Raw genomic sequence first — 23,892 nt, 5'->3', positions numbered from 1 at the left:
TACTCATCCTAGGCAGTAAGCTTAAGTTGGCAATTTTTTTTGTACCACGACTGAATAAGAAATGGCACCAGTTATACCTGGCACAGAATAAAATGGATTCAGATGTGTAAAACCATGTAGGCTAGCGCTATAAAAATAATTTCCAGATGATTACTATAAAATGTACCTTTTTAAGATTGCCCCTAGTGTAGGTAGGTGGTAGGAGAATTGAGGGAAGGTGGGGATGTGGTAGGGAATATGGGATTAATGTAGGATACCTCAGTATCCTCAGTACCTTGCTCTATGGCAGCGAGGCCTGGACAACGTATGTCAGTCAAGAGCGACGTCTCAATTCATTCCATCTTCGCTGCCTCCGGAGAATACTTGGCATCAGGTGGCAGGACCGTATCTCTAACACAGAAGTCCTCGAGGCGGCCAACATTCCCAGCTTATACACCCTACTGAGTCAACGGCGCTTGAGATGGCTTGGCCATGTGAGCCGCATGGAAGATGGCAGGATCCCCAAAGACACATTGTACAGCGAGCTCGCCACTGGCATCAGACCCACCGGCCGTCCATGTCTCCGCTTTAAAGACGTCTGCAAACGCGACATGAAATCCTGTGACATTGATCACAAGTCGTGGGAGTCACTTGCCAGAGTTCGCCAGAGCTGGCGGGCAGCCATAAAGACGGGGCTAAAGTGTGGCGAGTCGAAGAGACTTAGTAGTTGGCAGGAAAAAAGACAGAGGCACAAGGGCAGAGCCAACTGTGTAACAGCCCCGACAAACAAATTTCTCTGCAGCACCTGTGGAAAAGCCTGTCACTCTAGAATTGGCCTTTATAGCCACTCCAGGCGCTGCTTCACAAACCACTGACCACCTCCAAGCGCTTATCCATTGTCTCTCGAGATAAGGAGGCCAAAGAAGAAGTATCAATGGGTGGTTGATGGTCGGCACAGACTCGGTGGGCCGAAGAGCTCTCTATGACTCTATAAGAGTTAATATTCAGAAACTAATTTCAAATCATAATCATTAAATCTGATGTCCATTTCTGAAAATAGTCATAGTTGTAGTTATACAGCACAGAAACAGGCCCTTCGGCCCATCATGTCTGTGCTGGCTATCAAGCACCTGTCTATTCTAATCCCATTTTCCAGCTCTTGGCCCATAACCTTGTATGTTGTGGCGTTTCAAGTACTCATCTAAATACTTATTAAATGTTGTGAGCTTTCCTGCCTCTAGTACCCCTTCAGGCAGTGTGTTCCAGATTCCAACCACCCTCTGGGTGAAAATTCTTTTCCTCAAATCCCCTCTAAACCTCCTGCGCCTTACCTTAAATCTGTGCCCCCTGGTTATTGACCCCTCTGCTAAGGGAAAAAGTTTCTCCCTATCTATGCCCCTCATAATTTTGTACACCTCAATCAGGACCCCCATCAGCCTTCTCTGCTCTAAGGAAAACAGCCCTAGCCTGTCCAGTCTCTCTCTCTAGTTGAAGTGCTCCAGTCCAGGCAACATCCTGGTGAATCTCCTCTGCACCCTCTCCAGTGCAATCACATCCTTCCTATAGTGTTGGCGACCAGAACTGTACACAGTACTACAGCTGTGGCCGAATTAGCATTTTATACAGCTCCAGCATAACCTCCCTCTTTATATTTTATGCCTCGGCTAATAAAGGCAAGTATCCCGTATGCCTTCCTAACCACCTTATCTACCTGTGCTGCTGCCTTCAGTGATCTATGGACAAGTACACCTTCTGTACTTCCTAGGGTCCTATCCATTGTATATTCCCTTGCCTTGTTAGTCCTCCCAAATCTCTAGCTTCTCAGGATTAACTTCCATTTGCCACAGCTCTGTCCATCTTACCAGCCCATCTGTATCATCCTGTAATCTAAGGCTTTCCTCCTCACTATCTACAACACCACCAGTTTTCGTGTCATTTGTGAGCTTACTGATCATACCTCCTATATTCATGTCTACAAATAGCAAGGGTGCCAGCACCGATCCCTGCAGTACACCACTGGTCGCAGACTTCCACTCGCAAAAACAACCCTCAACCATCACCCTCTGCCTCCTGCCACTAAGCCAATTTTGGATCAAATTTGCCAAATTGCCTTGGATCCCATGGGCTCTTACCTTCTTAACCAATCTCCCGTGTGGGACCTTATCAAAAGCCTTACTGAAGCCCATGTCGACTACATCAACTGCTTTACCCTCATCTCCATATCTAATCATCTCCTCGAAAAATTCAATCATATTTGTTAGACATGATTCCCCTCCGCACCCCCCCCCCCCCCCCAACAAAGCCATGTTGACTATTCTTGATTAATCCCTGCCTCTCCAAGTGGAGATTAATCCTGTCCCTCAGAATTTTTTCCAATAGTTTCCCTAACACTGATGTTAGATTCACTGGCCTGTAATTACAGTGCTGTCTGTGTCATGAAGAAATCCATGGAGAATAACTATCTGGGTCCAAAACCAGTTTAGAATTTCCCATGCCCTGTTTGCTTTGACCTCATGAATAAACAATATGCAAGAGACGTATCAGTAAGATTGCATTTCCAGTAATTAGTCTTACTGGCTCTTGAAAAGTTTGTGGTATCATGAGTGTTGTGGGCTTTTAGAATAATTAATACTTTTCACTTAAACATTCAAGTAAATGTATTGATATAATAAACCAATTTTGCACTTCCATGGTTGTCATATTTAATGTACTATGTGTTTAGAATGAATGTATGTTTTGATTTAGGTTTATTATTTTTGATAGTTTCCTGATGGTGAATTTCTCTGAACTGCATGCTGTCAGGATAACAGAATAAATTATTTTTAAAAAAAGTATATCGGGAACCTATGACATACGGATTCCACTCAGAACTATCAACTGATATTACTGTAAAGTTTTCAGATGTGGAACTTGTGGGAGTTGGATCAGCAGAAAGCAATCTGGGCTATGTGTGCCACATATTCTTTACATGAAAAATAGAAGGAACCATAATGCCTTACTGTTCAAAAATAAATTGTCAGATAACACTAATAATTAGTCGTTTGGTTGTACAGAACTTGAGTATTGCTGAAAACTGAGGCATTTTGCTGAAGCTTGCACTCATCAGGACAATTTGCAAGAATACCAATGGAAAGAAAAGTAACAAATTTGCACTGTATGAAGAGAGTGCTGATTGGTTGGCAAGTGGACTCTAGTAGAGGCATTGCCATGGAGAATGCACCAGTTTATGGTGATTGACAGTGAACTGCCATGTTTTGAAATTTATAAAAGGCAGCTTGACTCTGGTCAAGGAATTGCCCTGAGGAACGGACCAACGAATAGCTGTCATTTATTTTGTTTAGCTGAAACAGACATAATGTGTGTACATGTTCTTTCTGTCTGCAAAGAACAAGGGCCTGTGTATTATTATATGTAGCTTCCAGTATGTGCAAATGTGCAACACTGTGAGCCCGACTAACTATCTTAAATTGGTTGTCAGCATAATTCTTAGTACACGGAGGATTATTTAGCAAATGTTGTCCAATAGTGGAATCGCATCTAGTGTTGGACGCTGTGTTTTGAGTTTTGCAAGCACGGGCTGGTGGGTACAGTCTATACCTTGCCCGTTGCGAACAGCTGAAGGGACATGTTGTTTTATACAATAATATAAAAGCAAAATACTGCGGATGCTGGAAATCTGAAATAAAAACAAGAAATGCTGGATTCACTCAGCAGGTCTGGCAGCATCTGTGAAAAGAGAAGCAGAGTTAACGTTTCGGGTCAGTGACCCTTCTTCGGAACTGACAAATATTAGAAAAGTCACAGGTTATAAGCAAGTGAGGTGGGGGTGGGGCAAGAGATAACAAAGGAGAAGGTGCAGATTGGACCAGGCCACATAGCTGACCAAAAGGTCACGGAGCAAAGGCAAACAATATGTTAATGGTGTGTTGAAAGACAAAGCATTAGTACAGATTAGGTGTGAATATACTGAATATTGAACAGCAGCAAGTGCAAACCTAAAGAAAAACAACCTGAAAAAAACAGTGGGTAAGCAAACTGAACAAACTAAGATGAAATGAAATAAATGCAAAAAAAGATTGTAAAAAATGTAAAAAGGAATGTAAAAAAAAAAGGAAGAAAAAATAACTAAAAATGACTAAAAATGAAAGTAAAGTGGGGGGCTGTCATGCTCTGAAATTATTGAACTCAATGTTCAGTCCAGCAGGCTGTAGTGTGCCTAATCGGTAGATGAGATGCTGTTCCTCGAGCTTGCGTTGATGTTCACTGGAACACTGCAGCAATCCCAGGACAGAGATGTGAGCATGAGAGCAGGGGGGAGTGTTGAAATGGCAAGCAACCGGAAGCTCAGGGTCCTGGGTATGTCGAGCATTCTTTGTTCCAGTCCTACTCAGGCCCCCTCCCCCAACTCTTTTTCCGGTACATTGATGACTGTATCGGTGCCGTTTCCTGCTCCCGCCCCGAACTAGAAAACTTTATCAACTTTGTTTCCAATTTCCACCCTTCTCTCACCTTTACATGGTCCATCTCTGACACTTCCCTTCCCTTCCTCGACTTCTCTGTCTCCATCTCTGTCTACCAATATCCATTATAAGCCCACTGACTTCCACAGCTACCTCGACTACACTTCTTCACACCCTACCTCCTGTAAGGACTCCATTCCATTCTCCCAGTTTCTCCGTCTCCGACGCATCTGCTCTGATGATGCTACCTTCCATGACGGTGCTTCTGATATGACCTCCTTTTTCCTCAACCGAGGATTTCCCCCCACTGTGGTTGACAGGGCCCTCAACCGTGTCCGACCCATTCCCCGCACCTCTACCCTCACCCCTTCCCCTCCCTCCCGGAACCATGACAGGGTTCCCCTTGTCCTCACTTTTCATCCCACCAGCCTCCATATCCAAAGGATCATCCTCTGCCATTTTCGCCACCTCCAGCGTGATGCCACTACCAGTCGCATCTTCCCCTCCCTTCCCCTGTCAGCATTCCGAAGGGATCGTTCCCTCCGCGACACCCTGGTCCACTCCTCCATTACCCCCACCACCTCGTCCCCGTCCCAGGGCACCTTCCCTTGCAATCGCAGGAGGTGTAATACCTGCCCATTTACCTCCTCTCTCCTCACTATCCCAGGCCCCTAACACTCCTTTCAGGTGAAGCAGCGATTTACTTGTACTTCTTTCAATGTAGTATACTGTATTCGCTGCTCACAGTGTGGTCTCCTCTACATTGGGGAGACCAAGCGCAGACTGGGTGACCGCTTTGCGGAACATCTCTGCTCAGTCCGCAAGCAGGACCCTGAGCTTCCGGTTGCTTGCCATTTCAACACTTCCCCCCTGCTCTCATGCTCACATCTCTGTCCTGGGATTGCTGCAGTGTTGCAGTGAACATCAACGCAAGCTCGAGGAACAGCACCAATCTCTTCTCATACAGTATAGATTTGTTGCTTTCCCTTATATTGGTATTCTTGCGAAATGTCCTAATGAGTGCAAGGCAAAAAGCTTCGACAAAATGTCTGTTTTCAGCAAGACTAACATAATTCTTGTTGCATGGCTTAGTTTATCATACAGATCAGATAAATGTAGATGTGAAAATCTCAAGTATTGTGCACAGTTCTGGTCTCCATATTGCAAAAAGGATATAGAGGCATTGGAGAAGATGCAAAAAATTTACAAGGATGATAACAGAACTAAGAGTTTGTAATTATCAGGAATGACTGAACAGGCTTGGGCTGTTTGGAAAAGGGAGGACCGAGGGTGACCTCCAGGGAATTTTGAATGTACCATAGTGGTTATGTTAGTGGACTCGTAATAGAGGCCTGGACTAATGATCCGGAGCCTTGAGTTCAAATACCACCACAGCAGCTAAGCAATTTTAATTCAATTAACTAAATCTGGAATTAAAAACTAGTATTGGTAATGGTGACCTTGAAAAATACTGGATTGTTAGAAATAGCCATCTGGCTCACGAATTTCCTTCCGAAAAGGAAATCTGCCATCCTTGCCCTGTTTGGCCAATATGTGACTCCAGACTCTCAGCAATATGACTCTTAACTGTCCTCTGAAATGGCCGAGCAAGCCACTCGGTTGTATCAAACTGCTACAGAAAAGTATAAGAATAAAACTGGACCGACCACCCAGCATCAATCTAGGCAACGGACACTATGAAGGCACACCCAGCCCAGTCAACTCTGCAAAGTCTTCACTAACAGCTGGAATCTTGTGCCAAAATTGGGAGAGCTGTCCCAAACACTGGGCAAGCAACATAAAAACAGAAAATGCGGGAACACTGGGTTCTGAAGAAGGGTCACTGACCTGAAACGTTAACTCTGCTTCTGTCTCCACCAATGATGCCAGACCTGCTGAGTATTTCCAGCATTTTCTGTTTTTATTTCAGATTTCTAGCATCCGCAGTATTTTACTTTTATTATACTAGGCAAGCAACAGTCTGATACGGTCATCCTCATGGAATCAGATCTTTCAGCCAATATCCCAGACTCCTCCATCACCGTCCTTGGGTATTTCCTGTATCGCAGGTGTTGACACAGTAATATGTCCTCGGAGGAAGTGGTCCTCTGAGTCCTCGACATTGACTTCAGACCCCAGGAAGTCTCATGGCACCAGATTGTGGGCAGAAAAGCCTCCTGGAGATTACCACCTATTGCTGTCCCTCAGCTGATTAATCGCTACTGCTACTCCTGCTCCCCGGAAGAAGCACTGAGGGTATCGAGGCAACAGAATGTACTCTGGGTGGATAACTCTGGAGTCCACCACCAAGAGTAGCTCAGTACCACCACTATCGACTGAGCTGGCAGAGTCTAAAAGGACATAGCTGTCAAACTGGGCCTGTGGCAAGTGGTGAGAGAGCCAACACGAGGGAAAAAACCTACTTGACCTCTTCCTCACCAATCTACCTGTCGCAGATGCAGCTATCCATGACTGTATTGGTCAGAGTGACCACTGCACAGTCCTTGTCGACACCGATCATCGTGTTGGTGGCACTATCACCTTGTGATTGGGAACAGATCTAGCAGCTCAAAACTGGGCATCCATGCGGTGCTGTGGGTCAACAGCAGCAGAATTGAATATGCCACTATCTGTAATCTGATAACCCTCACTCTACCATTACTAACAAGCAAAGGGGATCAATCCTAGCTCACTGAGCATGCCAGGAGCAGCACCATGCATGGCTAAAAATGAAGTACAAAGCTGGTGAAGCGATAACACAGGACTACATGCATACTGGACAGCAGAAGCAGCATACTATAAACCTAGCTAAGTGATCCCACCACCAAAAGATCAGAACAAGGCTCTGCAGTCCTGCCACATCCAGTCGTGAATGGTGGTGGAAGAGGAGGCTCCATGAACATCCCTATCTTCAGTAATGGCGGAATCCAGCACGCGAGTGCAGTAGACAAGCTGAAGTATTCACGGCCATCTTCAGATAGTGGTGGGTGGGTAATCCATCTCTGCCTTCTCCCGCGATCTCCACCATTACAGATTCCAGTCTTCAGCCAAGGCAGTGCCCCCCCACCCCAAACAACATCCTGGTTATAGTGCTGAAGACGACTGCAGAAACTAGCTGCACTCCTAGCCAAGCTGTTTCAGTAAAGCTACAACACTGGTGGCATCTACCCAACAAAGTGGAAAATAACCTATGTAGGTTCTGTCCCCAACCAGAACAAATCCAATCCAGCTAATTACCACCCCATCAGTCTACGCTCAATCATCAGCAAAGTGATGGATCACAGGAAATAGGAGCAGGAGTAGGCCATTTGGCCCATTGAGATTTCCCACTCGAGTAAAGAAATTCCCCTCATCTCAGTGTTAAATGGCCTTCCCCTTATTCTGGGACTGTCCCCTGGTTCTAGACTCACCAGCCAGAGGAAACATCCTATCCACATCCACCCTGTCTCGCCTGTAAAAACTTTGTAAGTTTCACTGAGATCACCCCTCATTCTTCGAAACTCTAGAGAATACAGTCCCAGTTTCTGCAATCTCTCGAAGACAATCCCGTCATCCCAGGGATTAATCTGGTGAACCTCCATTGCGCTCCCTCTATGGCAAGTATGTCCTTCCTTAGATAATTGGAAGGTGTTGTCGACAGTGCTATCAAATGGTACTTACTCAACAATAACCTCACCGATGCTCCGTTTGGGTTGCGCCAGGACCACTTGGCTTCTGTCTCATTACAGCCTTGGTTGAGACATGGACTGTTCAGCTCCATTCGCAACTCCTCAGATAATGAGCAGTCCATGCCCAGGTGCAGCAAAACCTGGACAACATTCAGGGTTGGGCTGATAAATGGCAAGTAACATTCCTATCACACAAGGGCAAGGTAATGACCATTTCATGCAGGAGAGAATCTAATCATCTCCCCCTGATGTTCAATGGCATTACCATCACTGAATCCCCACCATCAATATCCTGGGGGGAGGGTCGCCACTGAATGAAACTTAGCTGGAGCAGCCGTATAAATATTGTGGCTATAAAAGCAGGTCAGAGGCTGGGTGATCTGCAGCAAGTAACTCGCCACCTGACTCTGCCAAAGCTTGTCCACCATCTACAAGGAACAAAATCGGGAGTATGATGGAATACTCTTCACTTGCCCACATGAATGCAGCTCCAACAACATAAACTTGATGCCCTCCAGGACAAAGTAGCCCAGTTGATTGGCATCCTATTCACCACCTTAAACATTCACTCCCTGCGCCACCAGTGCACTGTGGCTGCAAGGTGTACCATCTACAACAGAAGTCGCCAACACGTAAATAACGAGCTACCAGTTGCTCACGTCAGCCTTTGATTAGCTCACATAATGCTCCAGACAAGGCAGGCCGATCGTCCACGTCATTCTGGCAGCATTAATCTGCGCATGTGCATCCTGATGTCACCATGGGATGAACGAGTGGAAAGAGGGGAAGCAGTGAGGGGGGCTGCTGGGTGGCACGTGATATTTTTCCTTTATCAGAAGTAGCTCTCACTGAAGAAAAAGTTGATGCACTGCCGCAACTTGCCAAGGCTCCTTCGACAGCACTTTCCAAACCAGTGACCTCTATTGCCTAGCAGAACAAGGGCAGTAGGCACATGGGAACACCGCCGCCTGTACGTTCCCCTCCAGGTCACACACCATCCTGACTTAGAAATGCATTGCCACTCCTTCATCGTTACTGAGTCAAAATCTTGGAACACTCTACTCATCAGCACTGTGTCCACATCACACAGACTGCAGTTCAAGAAGGTGGCTCACCACCTTCTCATAGGCAATTCGAGATGGGCAATAAATGCTGGCCTTGCCTATGATGCTTGCATCCCATGAACGAATAAAAAAAGTGAGTTTTAAATTATGAAGGTGTTTGATAGGCTAGACGAAAAGATGTTTGCAGTCGTGGGGGAGTCCAAAATGTGGGACATAAATATAAGAGTTACTAATAAATTCAATAAGGAATTTGGGAGAAACTTATTTACACAGTGGTTAGAATATGGAGCTTGCTACCATGTAGGATGGTTGGCTGAATAGTATAGATGCATTTAAGGGAAAGCTAGATAAGTACTTGAAGGATGTGGTGTTCGGGTTAAATGAAATAGGGTGTGAGGAGACTCCTATAGAGCATAAACACAGGCAAAGTGTTGGGTCGAATGACCTGTGTTTGTGTTGTAAATTCTGTATAACTTTATCAGCTTGGGAACAGCGAATTTCCTTTGGTTAGTATGGGGTTACATTTTTAAAATTCCTTCTGATGACATGAACAGCCTTTTAACTGTTTTAAAAAAAAAAAGTCGCCATTTGTATTGCATTATAAACTGAATCTATGTTTTAAAAACATTTTGTTTTTGGTGATTGGTAGGTGATCATGCAAACAAAATTCACACTGATTTGTACACAAGTTTTATATTGGGTAAAGCAACTTTTTAATTTCTTTGAGAAAATGGTACATAAATGTGATTTTTATTTTTGCTCCTCTTACATTAGGGTAGGAAAAATTGCCACTCTTAATGGTTTTTGACCTCCTGCCCCCACAACCCCCTTCATGGGGAAATGAATGTATGTTGCTGATCCAGTGAGGGACAGTACTGGGTAACATTTATTGTTTCAGTTTACATATGAAGCCTGCTAAATTGGGAGAGCTTACCGGAAGACTGCTAGCACCTTGTTAATAATCAGTGTAGAATGAACAGGGCAAGCAGCTACTTCAAATGCAGTGTTTTACTTGGGCAGTGTATGAGTACAGTTCTTCAATGGCATAATTTGAAAACTATGGTTTAAAAGTTCAAAAGAAACTTGATCTATACAGTGTTTTAATCTGGCATGATTGGGTTGCTTGTTGCATGGTGTGCAAATAGCACACTAGCCCTTCATTTGAAGTGAACTGCTGGTTATTGCACCTAATGGAAAGGTTTGATTGCCCCTCCTATTTTGCTGTGTTGTGGGTTTGAGTGTTTATAAATGACCGGATTTGTTGACAACGCGAACGGTAGGTGGCGCTGTTTTGGCACATGCGCAAATACAGCATGTGCTACTAAAACGTCACAGATTGCGACTGCAGCAGCTGCCAGGACTACAGATGGCACTGCTCAAAGAATCACACAGAGGAAACCTAACAAACACGTGGCAGTATACAATGGCCGGAGTGAGAGAGCAGTGCGGGGGCCGGGGAGAGCAACGGTGACCGCGGGCGGGGCGGGGGAGAAAGAGAGGGAGGGGGAGGGGGGAAGGGCGGGGGTGGGGAAGAGCGGAAGAGCGGTGGGGGGGAGCAGCGGAGCATGCGCCAGAAACACAACAGCAAAAGACTTACCGGCCAGTCCCTGGACCCGGCGACACCAAGGTCTTCGCACACTCGCTCCCTGCAGCTCTCTACGGCCTCTCGCTTCCGGCCCTCTCCATTCAGCCGTTCCCTCCTGTTGCGGATGCCCAATCCAGTTGCTTCTCCCCTACTTCTCCACAGTACTTCAGGCATTGCAACTGTCTGGTCCCTGCATTTTGCATTCTCCCTCTCTCCACCCCTCCCTGCTCTCCCCACCCCTCCCCCCTCTCCATCGTCACTCCCCCCTCCCCCCTCTCCATCGTCACTCACCCCTCCCCCCTCTCCATCGTCACTCACCCCTCCCCCCCCTCCCCCTCTTCACCCACCCCTCCCCCCCCTCCCCCGCTTCACCCACCCCTCCCCCCTCCCCCTCTTCACCCACCCCTCCCTCCCTCCCCCTCTTCACCCACCCCTCCACCACAGTTGAATATCTGAAGTGCAGTTGCAAAGTCGGGGAAATAGCATGCAAAACAAAGCCTCAACAATTCTGGGGTTAATTATTGAGAAGTTTTATTTAGTTCATTAAGCATCCGAGGCACTGCTGTGCATGGACACATGAGTGTTGTGTTTCCAACATTCCCGTTAGACAGTAAATGGCTCCATCTCATCAGCCAGTCCTTGCTGCCAGCGGAGAGTCTGTTGCTGCAGTCAGTCCAGTCTCCTCATGAATGATGCCGTTCCGCTCTGCAGAACGGCCTGCTGTAGATGGTACAATTGATCTGAAAGCAAGCGGTATTTTTCATTGTGGCTGAGGGGCCTTGGCTGTTCCTCTGTAATCACAATGGCAGCAGCCATGCCTGTCGTCGTTGGTGTCTGAGATGCACGCCAGCGGCAGTTGGGGGCAAGCCTGTTCTGGGTTGTGAAGGTGGCAAGGAACTGCTCCGTGGAATCTACTGACGTTGCCATGATCGAAGTTTGAAGTTCAGGAAGGCTATTAAGGGACCACACGGGAAACATGAGATGAGATAAGAAATACAGAATGCACTCCTTTAAAACGTTACAAAAACGAAAGTGACCTTTAAGACGGTAGGTTGCAGCACATGTACTGCCTGCACACAGCAACTCACAACAGGGACTGGAGAACATGCGGTGCCCCAGACAATGGAAATGTTTTCAGAGCAGCTTACAAATGCAGAGCAACTTACCTTGGAACAATCTCCTGTGTCTAATAGAAATGAAGCAAGTCTCCAAAACGAATAAATAATTCAGATAAAATGCAAGAAAATGCCCGACGAAACCTCTCCTCCTTCCACTTTCAAAAAGTCGCGCCGAAGCTTTGACGCATGCGTGACTTTCCGAAGATTGACGCATGCGCAGAGGCCAACCTGGCGCATTGCCCGAGGAGGACGACGTAACGCAATGACGTCAATGCGCATGCGCAAAACGGTCCTGGCAGGCCGGACCGCAGTGCATGCGCAAAGGGCTGGAGACCGTCTGCGCATGTGCGCACCGCGGCGCATCCTGATGACGTCGGCGGTGACGAAGCGTTGTCATGAATCAGTGTTTATAAATAGCCACTAATGCTCTATGCTTGGGGCATTCAGTGAGGGAGTTGTCACGAGATAATTACAGACAATTTAGGTCATTTGTCATATCTTTGTGTGTGTGTGGTAGATCGATTTTAAATATTCCTCCATTGCAGTGTCCCGTTCTTAAATGACTCCAGGGTTTTAGTCTTCCCAATCTATCTGGAAGTCTGTTCCACGTGTTGAACCCACTGTGTAAAGAAGAATTTCCTGATATCAGTCCATAATGCTGGTTTGATCCTCTGTACCCTAGTTCTGCTACCGTAGTTAATTTAAAAGTATTCTAGGTTTTTCCTAAATTCTTAATCTTGTATATCTCTATGAAATCTTCTTTCAGATACCTTTTTTCTAGACTGAAAAACTTAAGATTCTGTAGACTTTCCTTATAACTGAGACTTCTTAGTTGGACAGAGCATTAAATAATTAGAACTTGTAACAAATGCAATGTAATAATCGTGGGGCACTTTAATCTTCATATGGACTGGACAAACCAAATTGGCAAAAGTAGTCTGGAAGATGAGTTTGTAGAATGTTTTCATGACGGCTTTCTAGAAGAATACATTGTGGAACCAACTGGGCACAAAGCAATTTTAGATCTTGTATTGTGTAATGATGCAGGGTTAGTTAGTAATCTCATAGTAAAAGATCCTTTGGGGAAAAAGTGACCACCATATAGTTGTATTCCCATATTAAGTTTGAGAGCGACATATTTGAGTCCCAAACAAGAATCTTGAACTTAAAGCCAATTACATAGGTATGAGGGGAGAGCTAGATAAGGTTGATTGGATAAATAGAATGAAAGGTATGGTGGTAAATAAACAGTAGTAAACATTTTAAAAAATTCAAAATTTGAAACAAAATAATCCACTAAAAAACAAAAACCTAGTGAGAATAGGGAAGTTAAGGGTAGTATCAGATTAAAAGAGGCTTAGAGTGTTGAGAAGAATAGGAGTAAGCCTGAAGAATGGGAGAGTTTTAGAAACCAAAGGGTGAGCAAAATGTTGCTGCTTAGGGAAAAAATAAAATGAGTAAATTAGTCAGGAATATAAAGAAAGTTTGCAAGACTGCAAGAGCTTTTACAAATATGTAAAAAAAAAAGGAGCAACTAAAGTAAACGTTGGCCCTTCGGAGGCAGAGACAGGAGAAATTATCATGGGAATGAGCAAATGGTAGAGACATTGAACAAATAGTTTGTCTGTCTTCACAAAGACAAACTACATACCAGAAATAGAGGGTGACCAAGGGGGTAATCAGAGTGAGGAATTTAAAGTAATTAATATCAGCAGAGAAATTTAAGGGACTGAAAGATAACATCCCCAGAACCCAGTGGCCTACATCCTACTAGGGTTCTGAAGGAGGTAGTTGCAGATAATGGATGCACTCATGATTTTGCAAAATTTCACATTGTAGAATGTCTCAGCTGTTAGCACAATAATGCTGCTATATTCAAGAAAGGAGGGAGAGAGAAAACCGGGAACTACAGGCTAGTTAGTCTGACATCAGTCGTTGGGGAAAATGCTGGAATCGATTATTATTATTGATTGTATTCAAGGCTGAGAGATTTTTGATCTTGGAATCAAGGGATATGGGGAGCAGGCAGGAAAGTGGATTTGAGGCAGAAGATCAGCCATGATCATAATGAATGACGGAGTAGGCTTGAGGAGCCATATACGAACATACAAATTAGGAGCAGAAATGGCCATTTAGCCCCTCGAGCCTGCTCTGCCATTCAATAAGATTGAGGCTGATCTGTTTGTGACTCGAATTCCACACTCCCATCTACCCCGATATCCTTTGATTCCCTACCTAACAAGAACCTAGCTACCCCCGCCTTAAAATTATTCAATGACCCTGCCTCCTCCACCTTTTGAGTCAGAGTTCCAAAATGTCTCAACACTCTAACAAAAAATTCTCCTCATTTCTGTCCTAAAAAGGTGACCTCTAATTTTAAAATAGTGCCCCCCTACTTCTGGACTCCCCCACAAGAGGTAACATCCTTTCCACGTCCACCTTGTCAAGACCATTCAGGATCTTGTATGTTTCAATCAAGTCTACCCTCACTCTTCTAAACTCCAGTGAATACAAGCCCAGTCTGTCCAACCTTTCCTCATAAGACAACCCGCTCATTCCAGGTATCAATCTAGTAAACCTCCTCTGAACCGCCTCCAACACATTCACATCCTTCCTTAGATAAGACCAAAACTGCACTCAGTATTCGAGATGTGGTCTCAACAATGCCCTGTATAACTGAAGCATAAAATCATTACTTTTATTTTCATTTCCTGTCGTAATAAAGGATAGCATTCCATTAGCCTTCTTTATGACTTGCGGCACCTGCATACTAACATTTTCTGATTCATGCACTAGAACACCTGCATCCGTCTGCATCTTGGAGTTCTGCTGTCGTTCTCCATTTAAGTAATACTCTGCTTTTTTATTCTTCCTGCCAAAGTGAACAAATTCACATTTTCCCACATTGTACTCCATCTGCCAGATTTTTGACCACTCAACCTATCTGTATTGGTCTGCAAGCTACTTATGTCCTCTTCATAACATAGTTTCCTACCTATCTTTGTGTCATCTGCAAATTTAGCTACCATGCCATCGCTCCCCTCATCTAAGTCACTGATTATAAATTGTAAAAAGTTGAGACCCCAAGCACAGACCCCTGTGGCACTCCACTTGTCACATTCTGCCAATCAGAAAAGGACCCATTTTTGCATATTCTGTTTCCTGCCAGCCAACCAATCTTCTATCCATATGGCCTACTGTTTTTATTTCTTTTGTTATTTTATTTAGAGATGCAGCACTGAAACAGGCCCTTCGGCCCACCGATTCTGTGCCGACCATCAACCACCCATTTATACTAATCCTACATTAATCCCATATTCCCTACCACATCCCCACCTTCCCTCAATTCTCCTACCACCTACCTACACTAGGCAATCTTAAAAAGGTACATTTTATAGTAATCATCTGGAAATTATTTTTATAGCGATAGCCTACATGATTTTACACACCTGAATCCATTTACTGTGGGTCACATGGAATTTACTTCCTCAAAGAGGTTGAAAAGGTTAGTCAGGCAGGATCTTCTATGTTGACTGCCAAATGAGTCATTGTACAGGTGATCTTCAATTTTACTAATCAATTCCATTATCTTTTATGGATTGGCAATAAAACTAATGGGATTTGTAGTTCTTGTCGTCATTCTTGAATATGGGCACTACATTCAGCCATTTTGAATTACTGATACTACTTCATGTCTATTAACTCACCCTTGATCGTCAGGGTTTCCCAAATCTTCACCCTAGTCTTGACATTCTGGGATAAATATTATCTATATCTGGGGGATTTATTTGCTCTGAGCTCAGTTAATCCTGTCTGGAAGTTCCATGCTGGAACAGTCATTGATTTTACTTGGGCTAATTCTAGGGAGGGCACATTTTGCCTGTCACAGAATGTTACAGTACAGGAGGAGGCCAGTCAGCCCATCATGCCTGTGACAGCTCTTTTAAAAAGTTATCCCTTTGGTCCCACTCTCATTCTCTTTCCCAATAGCACTGTGAATTTTTCCCCTTGGAAGATATTTATCCAATTCCCTTTTGAAAGTTACTTTTTTTTAATTTGTTCATGGGATGTGGGTGTCGCTGGCTAGGGCAACATTTATTGCCCATCCCTAATCGCCCTCGAAGGTGATGGTGAGCTGCCGCCATGAACAGCTACAGTCCATGTTTGGTAAGTACACCCACCGTGCTGTTAGGAAGGGAGTTCCAGGATTTTGACCCAGTGACTGTGAAGGAAAGGCAATATAGTTTATTGTCAGGATGGTGTGTGATTTGGAGGGGAACTTGCAGGTGGTGGTGTTTCCATGCATTTGCTGCCCTTGTCCTTCTTGGTGGCAGAGATCGCGAGTTTGGAAGGTGCTGTCGAAGGAGCCTTGGTGCGTTGCTGCAGTGCATCTTGTAGATGCTACACATTGCTGCCACTGTGTGTCGTTGGTGGAGGGAGTGAATGTTTGTGCATGGGGGTGCCAATCAAGCGGGCTGCTTTGTCCTGGATGGTGGTGTTGGAGCTGCACCCATCCAGGCAAGTGGAGAGTATTCCATCACACTCCTGACTTGTGCCTTGTAGATGGTGGACAGGATTTGGGGAGTCAGGAGGCGAGTTACTCGCCGCAGGATTCCTAGCCTCTGACCTGCTCTTGTAGCCATGGTATTTATATGGCTACTCCAGTTCAGTTTCTGGTCAATGGTAACCCCTAGGATGTTAGCGATCGTAATGCCATTGAATATCATGGGGCGATGGTTAGATTCTCTCTCGTGTCAGGCAAATCCCACCTGCCAAGACTGAGGCACACATTATTTCGCCACATGAACATTAAAACTTAAAATTGCAAGCCTTGACCAGAAAGACATTTCCATGGTAACAATGTTGAAACATTGGGGATCCAGCAGTCCCTGTCCCACCAGTACACAGAAGTAGTCAAACCAGTTCTAGTCACATGTCTAGCTGGCTGGAGCTTTTGGATTTGAACCTCCAACAAAGGTTGTTGAAGAGACTGTTCCATATGGGCGGTGCAGTGGTTAGCACCGCAGCCTCACAGCTCCAGGGACCCGGGTTCAATTCTGGGTACTGCCTGTGCGGAGTTTGCTAGTTCTCCCTGTGACCGCGTGGGTTTTCGCCGGGTGCTCCAGTTTCCTCCCACAGCCAAAGACTTGCAGGTGATGGGTAAATTGGCCATTGTAAATTGCCCCTAGTGTAGGTAGGGAATAGGGAATATGGGATTACTGTAGGGTTAGTATAAATGGGTGGTTCTTGGTCGGCACAGACTCGGTGGGCCGAAGGGCCTGTTTCAGTGCTGTATCTCTAAATAAAATAAAATAAGGAGCTAGTCACATGACTAACCTGCTGAGCACCCTGGGAGCTTTTTGAATTTGAACTCTCAAACAAAGCGATTTGAGCAGAGACAAAGCCGTGTGCTCATGAAGTAATGTCTCTCCTGGAACTGAAGCAAGATTTACAGCCTCTCCTGTCTGCCTGCCTATCTCTCGGAACTGAAACCATTGAAGACATGTGAAACTCAGAGAAAAAGGTTTGCCACGTGAACAAAGTTTTAAGGCAATTACTGGGCCCTAACGAAATGCAAGAATATAACTACAGTCATGGACTACCGCGAGCTCGAGAAACAGTAACAAGATATACAACTGTTCTAATTAACTCTTCTACTTTTTTCTGTTCTTATCTTGCATGTTTATATCGCGTGTGCATGCTAGCGTGAGCGCGTTGTATATCCGCAGATGTGAACTGTATTAGAATTAGGTTGAGGTTTAATAAATTTCCTCTTTCTGCTTTTAAACCAAAGCAAGCCTGTTTGTGTTCAGTTATTTGCCTGATAATTGGAAACTGTGAGCACTGATTCACAAAAAGGGGAGCTCAAAACCCAATGTGTTTAAAATTAAACACTGTTACAATAAGACCAAGTGAAGATAGCAAGAGACCCCCTAGACACATTGCTCACCTGGTCATAACACTGGTTTGAGATAGTCATTGCCTGGCACTTGTGAATCTGCATTCACCATACTTTCAGGCAGTGCATCCCAGATCATCACAACCTGTTGTGCAAATTTTTTTTTTACTCATGTCCCTGGTTCTTTTGCCAACTACCTTTTTAAACTTGTGTCATTTGGTTACTGACCCTTCTAACACTAGCAAGTCACCTCTTATTTACTGTATGAAAATTCTTCACAATTTTGAACACCTGTCAAATCTCCCCTTAACCATCTCTGCTTTAAGGCTTCCCAAGTCTCTCCACAAAGCTGAAATCATGTATCCCAAATGTACCATTCTAGTAACCCTCCTGTGCACCCTTTTTAAGTCCTTGACATCCTTCCTAAATTGTGATGCCCAGAATTGGCCGCAGTACTCCAGCTGGGGTGTAACCAGTATCTTATAAAGATTTAGCATAACTTCCTTGCTTTTGTCTATTTTTAAAGCCAAAGATGCAGTATCCCCTTTTTAACAGCCATCTCCACTTGTCCTGCCATCTTCAAAGATTTGTGTATGTCCACCCCCCAGGTCTCTCGCTTCCTGCACCTCCTTTAAAAAAATTTTGCAATTTAGTTTATATTGCCTCGCCTCTGTCTTCATACCAAAATGTGTCACTTCACACTATGCATTAAATTTCATCTGCCACGTGTGCCCATTTCACCAGTCTTGTGTTCTCCTGAACTGGACTCCATATTGAGTTCAATAATTTCAGACTATGAGTCCCATTATTTTTTGTTTTTTTTATGTATACTTCTTAATTTAATTTACTTTTTAACCATGGGCGAGCCTCTAACTTATCTTTCATATTTTTGCTTTCGTACAGACCTGTTCGTTTTTCTGCCATTAGCGCACTCTCTGGACTCGTGCTTTGTCTTTCACTACAACTATTTAGCATTCCATTTGCATTCTGTTCCATGACATCTGCCATTTCACCTCTTTTCCCCCCCCTCTGTCCCATCACAGTCCTTCCTCCTTGTTCTACTTCTCTTCCCCCCCCCCTTCCCACTTGCTGAAAAACTATTACGTTTCTAACTTTTGCCAGTTCTGATGAAGGGTCGCAGGCCTGAAATGTTAACTGTTTGTTTCTCTCTTCACAGATGCTGCCAGATCTACTGAGTATTTCCGGCACTTTCCGTTCTCATTTATGTTCTCCTGATGTCTGTCTGTATGTCCTCTGAAGTCTGTTACTATTCTCTTCACTGTTTATCACATTTCTGAGTTCCATTTCATCTGCAAACTTGAAATTATGCCCTGTTAACTGAAGTCCAGGTCATTTAAGAAATATCAGAAAGAGTAGTGGTTCTAAAACTCTGAGGGCACCACTGTATACTTCCCTCTACTCTGAAAAATAACCATTCACCCCTACTGTCTGCTTTCTGTCCCTTAGCCAATTCCATATCCATGCTGTCACTGCCTCTTTAATTCAGTGGGCTTCAATTTTACTAACACATTTATTCTGTGATACTTAATGAAATGCCTTTTGAAGGTCCATATACACGACATCAATTGTACTGCCCTCACCAGCCATCTCTGGTATTTTATCTAAGGTTGTAAACCTATTTTGAGTTTAACAAATCCATGGTGGCTTTCATTTATTAACCCATATTCTTCCATGTGCCAATTAATTTTGCCCTGGATCATCGTCTCTATAATTTTTCGCCAGGCTGACTCCCCTGTAGTTGATGGGTTTATCCCTCTTCCCTTTTTTGACAGGGATATAACATTTGCAATCCTCCAGTCCTCTAGCACCAATCCCATTGTTAAGGAGGATTGAAAAATTGTGGCCAGAGCTGCTGCAATTTCCTCTCTTAACGCCCCTCAGCAACCTTGGATGCATCCTATCTGGACCAGGTAACTTTCTATTTTGAGCACTGCCAAACTTTTTATCTATTTTACCTAAGACTTTTGTGTTGTCTTTTGTTACCTGCTAATCTAACCTCATACACTCTTTGCCCTTCTTATTTCTCTTTTTTAGTTTTCTTTCTGTTCTGTATTCAGCTTCATTCTCTTCTGTATTAGAAACTTGACACTTGTCATATGCCCCCTTTTCCTGTTCAGTTTAATCTTTATCTTTAGTCTTCTTGTAGCCATGGATGTCCTTCCTTTTCCCCCTCGTGGGATTTGTGTCAATCTGTATCTGAATTATATTTTCTTCTGAAGGCCTTCCATTGCTAATTTACTGTTTAACCTGTCACTCTTGGATTCCAATCCGCCTGGACCAGGTCCCTTTTCAATTCACCGAAATTAGCCCTCTTCCAGTTCAGTATTAACACAGTTGATCCTGGTCCTTCTTCTTAATTACTCTGAGGCTAGATACTGTGATCATTATTTCCCAAATACTTCCCCCACTGAAATATGCTCCAATTTCCCACTTCATTCCTCAGAACTAGATCCAGCGCTACTTCTTCCTTTGATGTGGTAGCCTGATCAAAGTAGTACACATTTCAGGACTTCTTTCCCCTATTTGCTCTTTATTATTTTCCCAGTCTATATTAGGATAATTTGAAGTTCCCTGTTGATTACTTACAAAGTTCTTGCATCTTTCTGCAAGTTTCCTGAAAATGTATTCCCTTAACTCCTTACCACTATTTGGTGGCATATAGTGTTTAGTTTTAGTTTAGAGATACAGCACTGAAACAGGCCCTTCGGCCCACCGAGTCTGTGCCGACCATTAACCACCCATTTATACTAATCCTACACTAATCCCATATTCCTACCACATCCCCACATGTCCCTATATTTCCCTACCACCTACCTATACTAGGGGCAATTTATAATGGCCAATTTACCTACCAACCTGCAAGTGTGTACCCAGCATAGTAATAGCTCCTCTAATGTTCCTTAATTCTAACCAAATAGATTCTGTCTTGAAAACCTCAAATAATACATCTCTTTCCAGTGCTGTAACGGCATTATTGATTAATATTACCACCCTCTTTTTTCCCCCCTTGGACACTTTTATAGCTAGGAATATTAAGTTCCCAATCCTCCCATTCTTTGAGGCAGGTCTCTATTATTACCACTATATCATCATCCTATGTGGCAATTTATGCTTGTAGCTCACCAACCTTATTTACCACACTCCATACATTTACAAATCCATCCAAGTTTGCCTCGCATTTGACCCCACTCTGATTCCTCCTATTTTTGAATTACATACCCTTTATTCTAATATGGTTTGTGTCTCCAAGTCTGCTTCGAACCTTGTCTTTCCTTTCTGATGTTTCATCACAGAGTCCCTGTCCTCCCCCACATCATTAGTTAACCTCTCCTTGAGGGCATTGATACCAGTGCTATTGAGGTGCAATCCTTCCCTTGTGCAGTAATTTTTTAATATTCTTTCATGGGATGTGGGCATCGCCAGCATGAGTTGCCCATCCCTAATTGCCCTTGACAACTGAGTGGCTTGCTAAGACATTTCAGAGGGCAGTTAAGAGTCAACCACATTACTGTGGGTCGGGAGTCACATGTAGGCCAGACCAGGTCAGGATGGTAGATTTCCTTCCCTAAAGGACATTAGTGAACCAGATGGGTTTTTACAGGTGGCGTAGTGGTTAGCTCCGCAGCCTCACAGCTCCAGGGACCCGGGTTCGATTCTGGGTACTGCCTGTGCGGAGTTTGCAAGTTCTCCCTGTGTCTGCGTGGGTTTTCGCCGGGTGCTCCGGTTTCTTCCCACGTCCAAAGACTTGCAGTTGATAGGTAAATTGGCCGTTGTAAATTGCCCCTAGTGTAGAGAGGTGATGGGGAATATGGGATTACTGTAGGGTTAGTATAAATGGGTGGTTGTTGGTCGGCACAGACTCGGTGGGCCGAAGGGCCTGTTTCAGTGCTGTATCTCTAAATAAAAATAAATAAACAATCGATAGTTTCATGGCACCATTAGTGAGACTAGCTTTCAATGCCAAATTATTTTATTAATGAATTAAATGTATTAATTGAGTTTAAATTCTACCAGCTGCCATGTCCCCAGAGCATTAACCTGGGCTTCTGAATTACTAGTTCAGTGACATTGCCACGAAGCCACCATCTCCCCCTCTTTATCCCATGGTGTTATGGATATGCACTAATCTGAATTACCTCAAGGTGGTATCATCCTTATTCAGTACTGTAAACTGTTTTGAAAGTGCCACACTCTTGGAGGATTCCTGCACTGCTTGCCACTTCCTGCTATGCCAGATTGCCACCCACTTACATTTATTTACTGGTAAAAGTGAATAGGGATTTTTTAGACTGCTTATGGCTTGCTGCAGATTTTTTAAAACACATTTTACTGGAATATACTGTATAACTAATGATTTATTGTTTTATTCAGCTTGTGTAATATCTCTGGTAACAAATGAGATTCCTCATCATTTGGAGACTTTGTTTCTTTGTTCCTCCCCCAATGTTCTTGTCATGTATATGTATATATGTATAGCATGTAATCTAAGTCTGCATGCAGATTCATACTTTACTTTAGCCTGAGAAAATGCTGATATAGTGAAACCAATTTTAAAGTTATTCTCCACCCAAGCACATATTGTGGTTGCTTGGTTGGTTCTATGTTTTTAACACTATAAGGCAGTTACATAACTCTTGCTCAAAGCAACAGTGTTATTTTTTATATTTTTAAAAATATGATGTTTGTAGAACAACTGGGGTAATTTATTTTTCCTTTCTCAGGGAAGACAAAATATCAGGGGATGTAGCTTCTGAAGATATTGAACCAGATGACTATTCTGATGAATCTAGCATTGAAGGTTTTTACGGAACTTCACCACCTAGTACCCAACGGCAAATGAAACGTATGTCGACTAAACATCAGAGAAATAACATGGGGAAGGCAGTCAGTCGTCCTGCTATTAAAGGTTAGTATGACACACACACATGTTTGCTTTGCTTCCCATCAGTATATTGTGATGGAAGAAGGTGCTCCAGATGAGTAATTTCAGTTTTGAAGTTACTGGCAGCATGGTATTTTATAACAGTGGATACTTGATGGAATGGGGAATTCACTTTTTAAACTAGCATTGGGAAAGTTGATCTATTTTCCATTTTAGCTGTGGTATCTCTAGTAACATCTTAATCTTTTGAAGAGAAGATTATTGATCTATCCAATCTGTTAATCAGAACTTCTCATTAGATTCCTTATTGTGATTTTATAACTAATAGCTCTGTATCTAATTTATAACGGCAATTGATGGAATTCTTCCTTAAACTGTTTGTGTTCCACTACTCCTACTGGTTCTGCAATCTGTTTCAAAGTTCTGGCACCCTCATTTTTAAAAATAAAGTTGCCTAAGTTGTCTGAATTTTACTTTTCTTTGGCACCCTTAACTTAAAGGCTAGCTTAAAAAGCATTTTCCCTCCCCATTCCTTGTGTGTTTCCTGCCACCCCCCCCCCCCCCCCCCCCCAAAAAAAACCCTGGTCTGTTTTCCTCAAAGAGGCTTTGCTTGCTTTCAAAATGCAGTTTTCAAAAAATTAGAATGAGGAAAAAAACCTGCCTGCCTTTCTCTTGGTGGTGATGTGTTTCAGATGACATTAAATTGAGGCACCATTGCACCTCTCAAATGGACATGAAAGATCCCACAGCACTAATCATGGAAGAACAAAGGAGTCTCTGACTTTATCCCTTGAGAAACATCACTAAAGTATGTTCATTTGTCTCATTGCTATTTGTGGGATTTTGCTTTGTGCAAATTGGCTGCCACATTTCCCTATATTACAAAAGTACATCATTGTGAAGAGCTTTGAGCTGTTTCTGAGTTGTGAAAGGTGCTATATAAATGCAAGTTCGTTCATACTTACTTTCCTTTTTTCCCCGTTCTTGGTTTCTCTCTTTCCTTCTTTCCATCTTTTCCTCTCTTTCCATCCCGTTCCTCCTTTAAGTGATAGCTGTGGTTCATTGGTATTACACTCGCCTCTGAGTCAGAAGATTGAGAGTTCAGGTCCCACTTCAGAGACTTGAGCATATAATCTAGGCTGACACAAAGATGTTAAAGTGAGGCCGAGTCTGCTCAGGTGAACAAAACAATGCCACCGGAACTTTTTTGAAGAGC

The 23,892-nt window shown here is 43.7% G+C and overlaps 1 protein-coding gene across 3 annotated transcripts in view; it reads left to right on the top strand.

Annotated features, from left to right (window-relative positions):
• Positions 1-23,892, top strand: part of map3k4 (mitogen-activated protein kinase kinase kinase 4) — a 221,808-nt gene that overhangs the window by 57,390 nt on the left and 140,526 nt on the right. For all 3 annotated transcript variants that reach the window (XR_010976168.1, XM_068044617.1, XM_068044615.1), the window contains exon 2: positions 22,516-22,700. Coding sequence is in view for 2 of the 3 variants with exons in the window: in XM_068044617.1 (XP_067900718.1) it covers positions 22,516-22,700 (185 nt within the window). In the remaining variant the exon portion in view is untranslated. The remainder of the gene's footprint in view (positions 1-22,515; positions 22,701-23,892) is intronic.

Source organism: Heterodontus francisci, chromosome 13 (assembly GCF_036365525.1).
Source record: "Heterodontus francisci isolate sHetFra1 chromosome 13, sHetFra1.hap1, whole genome shotgun sequence".
Classification (NCBI taxonomy): domain Eukaryota; kingdom Metazoa; phylum Chordata; class Chondrichthyes; order Heterodontiformes; family Heterodontidae; genus Heterodontus; species Heterodontus francisci.
This window is presented reverse-complemented; position numbering and strand designations above follow the sequence as displayed.